This window comes from Caenorhabditis briggsae (genome assembly GCF_000004555.2).
Source record: "Caenorhabditis briggsae complete genome, chrV, whole genome shotgun sequence".
In the NCBI taxonomy this organism is placed as follows: Eukaryota; Metazoa; Nematoda; class Chromadorea; order Rhabditida; family Rhabditidae; genus Caenorhabditis; species Caenorhabditis briggsae.
Window position 1 is genome coordinate 6,127,698 of NC_013488.2, and position 12,860 is coordinate 6,140,557.

Here is a 12,860-nt window from a genome sequence, read left to right on the forward strand (position 1 = left end):
AGGGCACTAAATCACTGATGCGTCTTAATTTTCTATCGGAAGTAATATCTTCTAAAACATGTATTCTCAAGAAGCTCGTTGCTAGGGGTAACTTGCTACTATTCTACCCTTTCGTTTCGTTTCCGTTCAATTCTCTCCCTATAGAAATTCCTAATGTTCCCATTGAAATCTAGAAACAGTATCAGTGAATGCACCCAAATTTTCAACTCGATTTTCAACGAAGAAGTCAAAGAATGGATGGATACCAGTGGATTCTCGCTGACTATATTATTCGTTTATGCATTGCTTTTTGCATTTGGATGCTCTGTTACCGTGAGATTTCTCGTTTTTTCCTTGAGTCGTAATTGTTATCACTTGAGAAATTTATCTGTGAGTTTCAGTATTTCGATTTTATTTAAGAGGTGTCAAAACGTTTAAAACCCTCTACTTTACGGGAACCTTTAAAATGGAACCCGGGACTCTTAAGAACTACCTAAAAACCTGTAATAGAAGGGCCCCCTTTCAACTTTGAGCGAATTTATCTCGGTTCCTATGAGAGGTCTCAAAAAATGATCAACAAATAAAATGTTTATCAAAATATCACAAACATTTTAGCAACTGACACGTTTTTGATATCTTTTGAAGGAACCGAGACATATGTGAATTTTCATCTGACGAGTATAATCGATCGGTTTCCATCTCTCTTAAAACGGGATTGCCATAAGTTCTCCAGATTTCAAAGTAAATTCTCTTGGAGATGTCAAATCCATCTCGAATTCTTCATCCCACTTCCCTTTGAAGTAGATAGCATTCACTAGAAGAGCAACAGCGTCAGAATTTGAATCCGTTGAAACCAGGTTGTCAAGTTTTCCATGAGTAGAGTCCCGAATGAAGGCGTTGATTTTTTCCGATTCTGGGTTTTCCAAATCGAGGGATTCGGCACCTGCATTGTAATTTTCAGCAATTTCAGTAAGATACTCTTTGTTGATTTGAACAGTGTTTCTGAAAATCTCCGTATAACGCTAAAAACTCTTCTGAAGGAACCGAGACATATGTGCTCAAACTTTAGTCTTTTTATTTTTCAGTGGGAATTCACATCACTAATCACAAAGTTCTTTATCATCAACGATGGTTTACTCATGTTTTGGACTTTTTTGTTCACCGGCCTCATGTTTTTGATTTCCTCCGATTATTTCACTCATTTTCAATCTGAATCTATTTTTTTACTCATTCACACTATCGCTGTCTATATGCTACTGATTATGATAACAGAAATTTACTTGACACTAATTTCATTATGGGCAATAGGGAAACCTCAAAATCAGGTTGAAACAAAGTTCGTCAGGAATACAGTATGCTCAACAATGATATGGAATCTTTTAAAATATGGCGGATTCTTTATATGGCTATTTTTAGATACTGTTGACTTGGAAACAGTTGTTTGGGTAGCATTGGTTAGCAATTCGAACTTTAACCATTTTAAAAAAGTTTTTTTTTCAGATATTGCAAAGTCTCAATCTCATACTTCCGTTTATTGCTTTAATTAACCAACTTGTTAGATTATTATCAAGGAGAAACGAAAATACTGATTCGGGAGACTATCCAGGACTCTTAATTCCTGTTCAAATCTATGGAATGAATTCCGCCAAACCAGTTTGTCACATTTTTAAGATAATAATACAAAAAAATCTTTTACAGATTGTCCTTTGTGTTATTTATTTTCTAACCTACGCTTCCGGAAAGCCTGAAACTGTAAGCTACGCTACCATATCCAAAACGTGTACTTGAAGCTCAATTATCTCGGCTCCTTTATGGGATACCAAAAATTTGTCAACTGATAAATTATTTATCATAAAATCACTAATATTTTATCAGTTAACAAATGTTTGCTATCTCTCACAGGAACCGAGATAATTGAGCTAGAAAAGAACGTATGGGGTGGGCTTCAATTAGGGCAAGTACGGTAAGATTTTTTTTTTCAGTACTACTTTCTTCTTCTGACGCTTCTGGACCCAATTCTAATCTCAATAATTGTTCAATATTCTGAAATTGGGCTACTCGATGGATCTGTTGAGCATGAAGAGGATTCTTCGATCTTTTATTAATCTTTGATAATTCAATATCTCTACACAAGTATTTAAAAAAAATTTATTCAGAAATCTTGAAATCTTGACCAGCATCCATATAACAAAGAAATTAAAACAGGGATTCTAGAAATTTAAGATCCATCATTCTGCTCTCCATATTCTTCTCGTACTCCTTCTCCTCGTGCACATTGCTCAACTGTTGCTGGATATCTTCCGGGATACCATTGCCGAATGTCATCCGATCCAGAAGATCAATGTTCTTCTTGAAAAACGTCTTTGTCCAATCCAACTGCTGCTTAATCTGGAGCTCTTGCCCTCGAATGATAATGTGAGCATTTCCGATGGCGTCTGACATCATGACAAAGTCCTTTGCGAGTTGTTCAGCTGGAACCGATGTGAAGTCGGATGTGGGCTCCGGTGCGTCGTCGCCAGAGCAGTTGGATTCTGAATCGAAATCGATAGTGTCGTCATCAATGGGCTTCTTGCAGTTTTGAAGTTCTAACTCTGCTTCCAATTCAGCATACTTCTGCTCCATTGCTTCCAAATGTTCTTGGCATTTGGCCATTGCGAATTCTATCTTTTCTTCAGCCTTTTCTTCAATTCTCCGAATCTTCTCCCGACTGTCCAACTCATTTTTCGCCAACTGGAGTTGCAAATGACAGATGATGTCATCTTTTTCCTTGGATAGCCGCTGGAGAGCAGCGACTTCAGCAAGCAAAGTTTCTAGAGGTGGAGGGCAGGTCGAAGACATTACCGGCAACAACATTGCAGATTCTGAAAAAATAGAGGATTAGCAACAGGTAGAATGGGATTAAGGAGAACGATGAAATAAGACTGTCGACATATTTGAACTACCGCTAAACCATACCGAATAATGAGAACAGATGTCTTCTCTTCACCCTGTCACAACTCACACTCTACTATTCTGTAAGGTCTCTTCAGATAGAACAATAGATTTTATTGACTTGCTCTGTAGTCTTTGACATTATTATCATTATCCAGTGACTATGTGAAGACGTCTGTCATAAATGTATTTACAACTGTCTGCATATAACAAATGCAATGGGAAACCACCAACTAGAGTGTCCCCAACCTTTTGCCTTAACTATTACTGTGTATATTTCGTTTTTTAGTAGTATTTTGGATTAACATTAGCCTTATTACTTCTAGTTTCATGTTGTGTCGTTTCGGCTATTCCAAAAAACAAAAAAACCAAAATAAATGCTTTTGAAATGTTCTTTATTCAATTAATATCTCAAGAAAAAAAAATCACAATCCATACTTTCTTGGATCGAACTTCAAGTCAAAGTTTTTCACATATTCCTCATCAGCAAAGACCATATCTAACTGATCGTACAAATCGGCCACTGCACGAGCTCCTCTCTCCAGTCCCTTTTTTTCATCAGTACTGCAGTCAGTACCTGCGAGAACATGTTTGACACATGGGACCACGGTGGGCGAAAACCCTTTTGGCAACGGGAACTGTTTGTGAAGAGCAACGCAGTTTCGAAGTGATTGATTGATGTCATTCTGGAACGGAATCCATTAGCTTCGGCTTCTTAAGATTATAGAGGTTTTTACCTTTTCAATGCACTCTTGGGCTTCTGTAACTCTTTCCCCATAAAACTCGACTGTGTCAATTTGAAATTTGATTTGCTTCCGTTCTCCTTTACATTCCAAATCACCAATACATTTCATCAAAAAACATTTCATCATCTTCTTAAATTCTCCTCCTAATTGTGAGCCTAATGGAGCAATCGTAGAGCTGGACTCGATTAATTCCTTGCGGGATTCAAACAATTCTCTGGTGAACTGAATTCATAAAAAATTAAGAGCTGTTTTTTTTTTCAAACTCACATTGTTATAAATTCCAGTACAGAAATTGTACCTCTTTGCCTCTGCTACACAAAGCATTTTGTCGTTTTGATGACAAGCGGCAAAGTTCAAAAGAACACTAATGAGAATGAGAAATTTCAACATGTTGAAACTATTCTTTGTCTCTAATTTTAGTCGTATTTTATACTGAAACTACACAAAACAAAGCACATCATTTGTGAAAACATCCAGGAAAATATAGAAATCAGAAAATCAACATCCATGCTATTTTCAGCTGTGATATCATTTTTAGGAAACATAAAAAACATTTTTTCACTGTTTTGTTTGAAATTTCATCAATGATTTCATTTGAATGAGACGCAGACAATCAGACACTCTGGTTTCTCTGCGCTTCTTTTAATTTGTGTGCTACCTAGAATTCGTTGTATTGCTGATCCTTGATCATAGTATCCCTTCTGGAAACCCCTCTCGCTGACCTCATATTTCGAGAAAAGGGTCCAGACTTATTAAGAGAAAATATCTAACCCAATAGATCAAACTTTCGCGCGGGGAGGTTCAGTCTTTTTATCGAATTTTTTATGAGTAATTTTTTATTATTTGTTTTCTTTTTCTTTTTCTCCAGAACCTCAGAAACTTGCTCATTCTTTGCCCATTTCATTTTTTTCAGTGTCCAAAATGATTCCGGCAAGCCTCCTACAAGCACTATTTCCAAATTTGGTGAATCCCCAAAATTTGCCAGAAACCGAAGAAAAGAAACCCGAGAAATTGCCAAAGAAGGACGTTGTCGCTCAAATTGGCTCTCAAAATGAACAAATTCCAAATGGATTCGAAACAGAAATTCCAAGCAAGGAGGATGTATTTGAGGAGGTTTCGGGAAGACTTTCTCATCACACCGAATCTATTACCTATCAGGTAATTCAGAAAATTTTTAGATTGATATTGCTTTGGAGATTGCTTGAAAGTCCAAAAAATGTCAGCAAACTCCATCGAAAATCAATTTTCTACGATTATTTTGAGCCGAGTTATAGACATTTGAAGTTTTCAATGGAGAATGGAGAGACGCAGAGAAACGAGAGTGTCTGGCTGTCTGCGTCTCTCAACGCGGAATTACCATACTCGTCTCAAACTCAAAATATAAACTTGATTTTTAAAATACTCCAATTAAATTTATAAGCGATTTCAATAAAACATAAAATCACAATTTTCAAATTTTCAAAAAAAAAACGTCCCAGGTTACCACCGAGGAAGTGAGAAGACGTCTGTTTGGTCCCGAGAATCTCAACAGCTCTAGTATGGCACAGAATTTGAGAAGGTGAGCAACGTTTAGGAATATTCCAAAATCGATTATTTTACAGAGCAAAATCCCGAGCTGGCGGGGAAATTCTTCGAAAGCAATTGGAACAAAAAGGGGTGACATTGAAATTGAATCAGAGACAAACGGAAGTGTTTCCCAATCAAATGTTTGCATTGGTTGAAGGAGAGGCTATTCATATGGCAAAAGATATGGAGGAGCTTGTTGATGAGCAATATAACAGTAATCAGATTGCTCAGGAAGTTGTCGATGAGCTGGAAGACGATAAGTTGGATTTTGAGGGTTTTGAGTGAGTTTTTTATGTTTATTACCGCATATCCTCTAATAGAAGCCAACTCAAATCGTTAACTTTGAGCTCAATCATCTCGATTCCTGTGAGAGATATCAAAAACTTGATAACTGATAAAGTATTGGTGATAATATTATTGTCATAAATAATTTATCAGTTGACAAGTTTTTGATATCTTTCACAATAATAAGTTTTTGATATGTTTCACAATGATTCTTTCGAGCCGGGTTATTCTCATTCATATAAAAAGACGCAGCCTGTCAGACAGTCTCGTTTCTCTGTGTGTCTTCTTTCGAATTTTCAAATTGCTGTAATTAGGCTCAGAGTAGTCGTAGAAAATGGATTTTCGGTGCGCTTTAAAGAATAGTCTCTGATTTTCCAATTTTTCTGAAATTCCAGAACGTGTATGTCATCTCTATCTTCCGCATTCTCATCAGTAGTTCCACCACTCACTGGATTGGTTCCGAAATCATCTCAAAATCGAAAATTCAATCGTGAAATGGAGATATTTTCAAATGTTACTCATGGATTTGGCATCGTTTCTCAACCCACATGGATTCGTCAAATGTTGAAAATTGGAGAGAAAATGGAGGAAATTGTTAAGAAGGAGAAGAAAGAGAATGGAAAGAAAGAGAAGGAATAGAAGTTTCTTATGTATTGCTCATTTTGATTTGGAAGTTTGAGCACAATATTTGAAAACCCCTTTTGTGAGAATTGTCTTTGTACTGTTTTGTACACTTTTTCTTATTTACTCGATAATGGATATTAATCTTGAATAAAAAAAAATTTAGTTACAATTAATCGAAGTTCCAGTTTAGCATGTACCCAAATAATCGTAATAAGCAAAGTGTAGGAAATTCAAGGTGCAGACTAAACATTCCGTTTTTTGGAGAAGGAAACGCAAACAGATCAAAAATTGATCTGGTCTTATAGTCTGTTGGATTTCCGATTCGGCGGGAGGGGGAACACCGAAGTCTTGACCACCCACGTATCAAGCATACATTGAGAAATGGTCAAACTGTGATAGTTGAATCTACATACAGACCAGAAGAACAAAAATGTGTCGAATTTTTTAATAAACAGTTTTTAGAAATTTGGGGTTCAGACTTTCTGAAAAAAGGTTTGGGAAGGTGCGTGGGATAAGAGAGTACTCATTTTTAGAGTTCAAATCGTAAACCGAAAATTGACTGGAGTTGAAATGAGATATATGTCTCTTCAAATCAATTATCTCGTTTCGTTGGCTTGGAACTAAAAAAAGTTGTCAATTACAAAAACGAAGCTCTAGTGTTGATTAGCGTTATCTGAAATGTTCAGACAAATTGAACAAGTCTAGACTACTCTTTCAGAGCTGCTCAATTGACTTGTTTCCGTTTGGCGAAATTTAAACATGTTTGTTTGGTACTACAGTACCGGTAAATAAAATACACAAAACGAACTTATCAGTATATTTTTGGCCATTTTGACCATTTTCAGGAGTCTTGAGCTCTGCTAGTTTGAAAAAAACTGCATTCACACAATTTTCTCTAAATTGCTAGTTTTTTAGATATTGGCCGATTTCTGAAAGACACCTTTTTGGTATAAAAACGGGTCAAAAAAGGGTATATTTCAAAATCGCCAAATAGCTGACAAACTAGGCATTTTAGAAAATCTATGTGTATGCAAAGTTTATCATCCAGTTCTGTTTTACACTCTCTAAAAATTTCAGAGTGATCGGAAACTTAACAGTCGAGCTACAGACTCCTGAAAATTGTCAAAGTGACCGAAATTCACCGAAAAATAAATGTTTGTATATCTTATTGACCGGTACTGTATATCTTCTTGAAAACTTAACTCTTTGAATCTCTAGCTTCAAATTTTACTGATCGGAAATGACCACACCAAGATTATGACGTACGCTTCAATTTGATACAAATAAAGAGAACCTTGCTCAACCAAAGAATGTGAAACATTTTTCGGCCTACATATGTAGTCTAGTTCAACCTCTCATTAGCGTGAGCCACCAATCTCAGATAATATTGACTTTTAATCTTGTTCTTTGTCTCCTTAACAAGAAGATACCTTCTTTTCCGAAGGTGTGGGCGATCTGTGGGTGGTCAAGCTGTTGATATTCCTTTAGTCCCGCTCAAAGTCTACAAAACCGCTTTTAGGGTCTTTTCGTTTGTGTCAACACACACGGTTCCCGTATAAAAGCACTTTTTTGCTCTCAGTGCATATATTTCCTGAGCAATGTACTATCAAGCCGAGTCGGAGCTCGGTCTGAACTTCTTGAAAACTCTTCCAGCTGCTCATAACGAGTCTTTGGTGTTTTCACCAGTGTCAATTGCTTTGGTACTCGCTTTGGTTCATACTGGAGCACTCGGAAACTCGAAGAAGCAAATCGAGAACTCACTGCTGAACAAGGCCAATTGCAACAATTGTCAGTTCGTGAATCATTTTTCGAATGTTTACAAAAACCTGCAGAAGGGAATTAATGGAGTGGAGGTCAACATAGCAAATAGACTTTATTTAAAGTGAGTTGGTCAGGGTTTGACTTTGGTAAACGAGATATGGTTTTTCAGGAGAGGTTCAACTGCCAAACGAATGTTCTTATCTGCCATTTCTCTGAACTATGGATCAGAAGCCCGTGCTTTAGACTTCCGTACCTCGGACGCCATGCAAAAAATTAATGGCTATGTCAAATCTTCAACCAAAGGAAAAATCGAAAGAATTATCACTTGCCAGGACTCTATCAGAAGTGCCAATGGCCTTCTTATAAACGCAATGTCATTCAAAGGTGGATGGGAAGATGGATTCCCTCAACTTCCAGGAAAACAACTTTTCCATAAAAATGAACGTGAGGGTGTTCTAATGGGAATGTTAGCAGATAACAGTATTCGTGGATACTCATCGGATGACGTCTTCCAAGTGTTAACATTGAAATATGTGGACCCAAGATTCCAATTGTCAATTTTCCTACCAAAACGAAGAAATGGGTTAAACGATGCGCTCAAGAAATTGGACAACCGCAGATTTGAGAACCTTCTGGATAATGTGAAACCAACATTGGTCAATGTAAGGCAACTTTATCAACTTTACAAGTTTTACATGGTCCCAAAATTTCTATGAATTCTCGAATTTTAGACCGAGCTCCCAAAGTTCTCCGTCAATTATCGTCTTTCCCTGAAGAACTCCCTCAAGGCGATTGGAATCACCGAGATGTTCTCCGACTTCGCTGATCTTTCTGGAATTGCTGATAAAGCAAAATTATCGGAAGGAATTCACAAATCCTCTATTCAGGTTCATATACTTCCAAAATTTATATATCCTCCCTCTCATTGTGATTTTTCCAGCTCTCCGAATCCGGTACCGGTACAGGATGCACATTCCAAGATAGTCCAGCAGCGTCACCAGGAATCGGAGCTGGTGCCACTCCAAACGGAGCCTCTACATCGATTGGATGCGGTGCTACGGTCGCGAAAACCATCCGCGTCCTTCCAATAGTTCGTACTGGAAATCCATTTCAATTCAAGGCAGATCACCCATTCTTGTTTGCTTTGAGCTATTTGAATCATTCAATTTACATGGGCGTATATAGAGGGTAATTAATATGGACCACATGTCTAATTATGTTTGTATGTTTCGTGTTTTTATTATGGATAATTTATTGGAAATTCGATCGATATCTCTTTATTTAAAAATAAAAGTTAGAATCCATGAAAAACTCCCAAAAACAGTGGATGTCCATCTCGAACCAAAGAGAATAAAAACGGATGATTCGCCTTGAACTCGACGGGTTGCTCCATTCTTAAACACATCGGAACTGCTTTGATTACTGTAGCTGCTGCAGCAGTGGTACCCTCCTCATTCACTTCAACCAACGCTTTATGCGTGACATCAGAGATTTTGATGTTTTCAGCGATTCCAGATAAGTCAGCTTGGTCGGAGAGGATTTCAGTAATGCCTAGAGTTTGTAGGGTTTCTTTTAGATTCAGCTCTTTTTCAATGGAGAATTTTGGGATTTCAGTCTGGAATTACTTCTTAAATTTTGTTGGCGTTTTTTGAGAATGAACTCACATTCATATAGGTTCTTTCTGCACTATTCAGCAAGTTCTGGAATTTGTCAGCATCCAAATTTTCCATCGCATTTGCCAACCCATTGTGAACTTTTGGTAGGAAAACCGCAAATTTGAAACTTGCATCCTTGTAGTTCAAAACAAGTGTTTGGAAATTTTCATCTGACGAGTATAATCGATCGGTTTCCATCTCTCTTAAAAACGGGATTGCCATAAGTTCTCCAGATTTCAAAGTAAATTCTCTTGGAGATGTCAAATCCATCTCGAATTCTTCATCCCACTTCCCTTTGAAGTAGATAGCATTCACTAGAAGAGCAACAGCGTCAGAATTTGAATCCGTTGAAACCAGGTTGTCAAGTTTTCCATGAGTAGAGTCTCGAATGAAGGCGTTGATTTTTTCCGCGGATTCTGGGTTTTCCAAATCGAGGGATTCGGCACCTGCATTGTAATTTTCAGCAATTTCAGTAAGGTACTCTTTGTTGATTTGAACAGTGTTTCTGAAAATCTCCGTATAACGCTTAAAACTCTTCTTATCCTCACCTTAAGAACACTCGATTTGCTACACACACCTCCGTCTCATTTTCAGCAGTTTTTAGAGATTTTGACAAATTTGAATAGTATTTCACGAAACTTTCAGAATCGGCTCCACCCAGTAGAACCTTCTCGATTTCAGCTCTCGACTCTCCTTTAGCTCCGGAATGTACCAGAGATAGTGCCAGCGACACTGATAGCGGAGAAAAAACCAAAGATTCTTGATTGCCAGATGACAAAGTGTTCAAATAATCCAAGCCAAATTTGGTCTCGGCAATGAGATTTTGGTCTTTGGTGACCGGTTTCGCCATATCAAAATTATGAACGGTAGAGAAGTCACGGTTTTCTGAACAATACTAACAATAAGAATCAGATGAGAGAAAAAAAATCTATAAGAAACGAAATTCGCAACAGTATATGAGTCGTGAAACCGAAAACTGACTGAATAACAAAAAAAAAATAAAAGGTCAATCAGAAATCAAAAAGGGAGAGAGAAGAAAACGTCGAGAGATTCAGAAACAGTAAACAACACATTCTGTGTAATCGAAAGAACACATATATTTTCCTTTTAACACTCCTTTTCGGTGTGGCAGTAAAGATCAAAGGGTCAAATGAATTGTATCTTGAAGGAGGGTTTTCGTAAGGGTTCAAAGATTTTTCAACTAATGAAATGTACAGAATTATATGCTGAATAAGGTCCTTTTACGTCTTTTACTTTTTAGGATTTCTTACTTTTCAAAAAGTATTTCTAAGAGCCTCCTATAAAAGTGCGCTAAACTTTTCTGATCCCAGTCGATCTCTTCTAATTTTTTGAGAACCCTAAACTGAAATAGAGTCAAAAAATTTGAAGGCGGAACTGGGAAGAGTTTCATATGGAAGATCAGCAGGCACCGGCGCAGCATCTTTAAAACCTGGCTCATTATAATTCGCAATTAAATATTTTTCTTTTACATAACTCTTAACAAAATCACATCATTTCAAATGTTCAAAAAATGTATTGTGCAGTTATTTCAAGGAGTTTGAGAAAGCAACAAACAAGCCGCTGCCGGGATCACCACCTGGACATTGTTCACGAACTAAGCTCGGAGCCAATTGCTCAACGGGTTATAGGTACATGTGATGTAATTCCAGTCAACTGAAAAGTTTAAATTTAACGATTTTAGACGTTTTGAAATTTACTATTATTGGGTCATAGTTCGCGCTGAAAACCACTGCACTGTATCCTTTCTCGCATTCCATATTGAATTTGCAGCTTGCTGACTATTCGTTCGCACCAATCTGGACATCCTTGTATTCGCCTTTTCGGTCATAATTCTCTAGATCAATTCTGTTGTTGATTTGCGGAAAAGCTCCACACTCGCATTTAGAACCCGCTCCAAACACTGCTTCTAGAGAGTTGCATTCGATCCATAGACTGTTCAGCTGCTTGTTAGCAAAATACCATGCAAACTTGGTGTCGTTTTCTTTGACCCACATCAATTCCTCGAAAAATCCGTCTTCAGGTTTCCGAGCTCCGCCCGTTGTGATATAAGCATCCGTGGAGTGAAGCATTGGATACAAGTTATCGGGACACTCGGAATTGTGCAAGGAACCTTGATGGGCCGGCAGATCGCATGAAGTGACTTTCACTGGATCTTTAACTTTAATTATTGGCACTTGAAACTATTCACGTCAGCAACACATGCAAATCCCAGGTCAAAAACTGGATAATCATGAAAATACCATTGATGGGCTCCATCGGTATGAGGACGGCAATCTAAAGAGCCAATGTATCTCGGTTGCTCAACAAAAGTATTTTTATTGTTGATCACTCTATTGATCTGAACACATTTATTTTTCTGGGACCTTTCTCGAATCCTTAAACTCACATAAATCGGGCTCCTTTTTGCTTCTCAAACCAACAGTGTAGTAGTTTGGAACACCTGGAATCGGATCACATTGAACATTGAATGTACACAAATCTTTGTCGACGCTGATTGTTGGATTCCAAGACTGTTGATTTTTTAAGTATTTGCCTCCCTCGTTGTTGCTGATGAAATCGTTCATACTGTACATTTTGAGAGGTGGACATTTACAGTCTCCTATCGGGATCGGCGGAGGTGTTGAAGATATCGGTGAAGATGTTGTTGGTTTAGGCTGCCGGACCCAACAGCTGTGATCTGTTGGTGAGAAAATGAGGATTAGAAGAACTTTTGTCTATACTACTTCAAAATTATTTTTTTATTGTGTATAACTCTCAACAGAAACACATCATGTCAAATGTTACAAAAATTTATTGTGAAGTTATTTCATGGAGTTTCATGGAGAGACAAACAAGCCCCTGCCGGGCTCACCAGTCGGACACTGTTCACAAACCAGGATCGGAGCCAATTGGTCAACGGGTTATAGGTGCATGTGATGTAATTTCCAGTCAACTGAAAAATTTCAATTAAACAACTTTAGACAATTTAAAACGTACTCTAATTGGGTCATAGTTCGCGCTGAACACCACTGCACTGTATCCTTTCTCCCATTCCATATAAAATTTGCAGCTTGCCGACCAACTATTCGCACCAATCGGCACACCCTTATATTCGCCTTTTCGGTCATACTTCTCCAGATCTTCTCTGCTATTGATTCGTGGAAAAGCACCACACTCGCAAACAAGCTCCGATCCGAATGCTGCTTCTATAGAGTTGCATTCGATTGTCAGGTCTTTCAGCTGCTTGTTAGCAAAATACCATTCAAACTTGGCATTGTCTTCTTTAACACACATCAATTCCTCGAAAATGCCG

At 37.7% G+C, this 12,860-nt stretch overlaps 4 protein-coding genes across 4 annotated transcripts; 2 read left to right on the forward strand and 2 right to left on the reverse strand.

Annotated features, from left to right (window-relative positions):
* Nucleotides 1-683: 683 nt before the first annotated feature.
* Nucleotides 684-4,046, reverse strand: CBG06349 (the record flags this gene model as incomplete). Its single annotated transcript, XM_002647262.1, has 5 exons — nucleotides 684-981; nucleotides 2,237-2,840; nucleotides 3,488-3,596; nucleotides 3,648-3,878; nucleotides 3,924-4,046. The coding sequence occupies 5 exons, from the start codon at nucleotides 4,044-4,046 to the stop codon at nucleotides 684-686; spliced, it is 1,365 nt and encodes a 454-aa protein (XP_002647308.1).
* A 531-nt stretch (nucleotides 4,047-4,577) lies between these two features.
* CBG06350 lies at nucleotides 4,578-6,146 on the forward strand (the record flags this gene model as incomplete). Its single annotated transcript, XM_002647263.1, has 4 exons — nucleotides 4,578-4,814; nucleotides 5,135-5,214; nucleotides 5,258-5,503; nucleotides 5,903-6,146. The coding sequence occupies 4 exons, from the start codon at nucleotides 4,578-4,580 to the stop codon at nucleotides 6,144-6,146; spliced, it is 807 nt and encodes a 268-aa protein (XP_002647309.1).
* A 1,583-nt stretch (nucleotides 6,147-7,729) lies between these two features.
* CBG06351 lies at nucleotides 7,730-9,084 on the forward strand (the record flags this gene model as incomplete). The annotated part of the gene is made up of 4 exons (XM_045237126.1): nucleotides 7,730-8,013; nucleotides 8,062-8,554; nucleotides 8,624-8,779; nucleotides 8,833-9,084. The coding sequence occupies 4 exons, from the start codon at nucleotides 7,730-7,732 to the stop codon at nucleotides 9,082-9,084; spliced, it is 1,185 nt and encodes a 394-aa protein (XP_045093190.1).
* A 102-nt stretch (nucleotides 9,085-9,186) lies between these two features.
* Nucleotides 9,187-12,841, reverse strand: CBG06352 (the record flags this gene model as incomplete). The annotated part of the gene is made up of 7 exons (XM_002647265.1): nucleotides 9,187-9,507; nucleotides 9,557-10,052; nucleotides 10,096-10,432; nucleotides 11,361-11,714; nucleotides 11,955-12,282; nucleotides 12,420-12,500; nucleotides 12,545-12,841. The coding sequence occupies 7 exons, from the start codon at nucleotides 12,839-12,841 to the stop codon at nucleotides 9,187-9,189; spliced, it is 2,214 nt and encodes a 737-aa protein (XP_002647311.1).
* Between the last annotated feature and the right edge of the window lie 19 nt (nucleotides 12,842-12,860).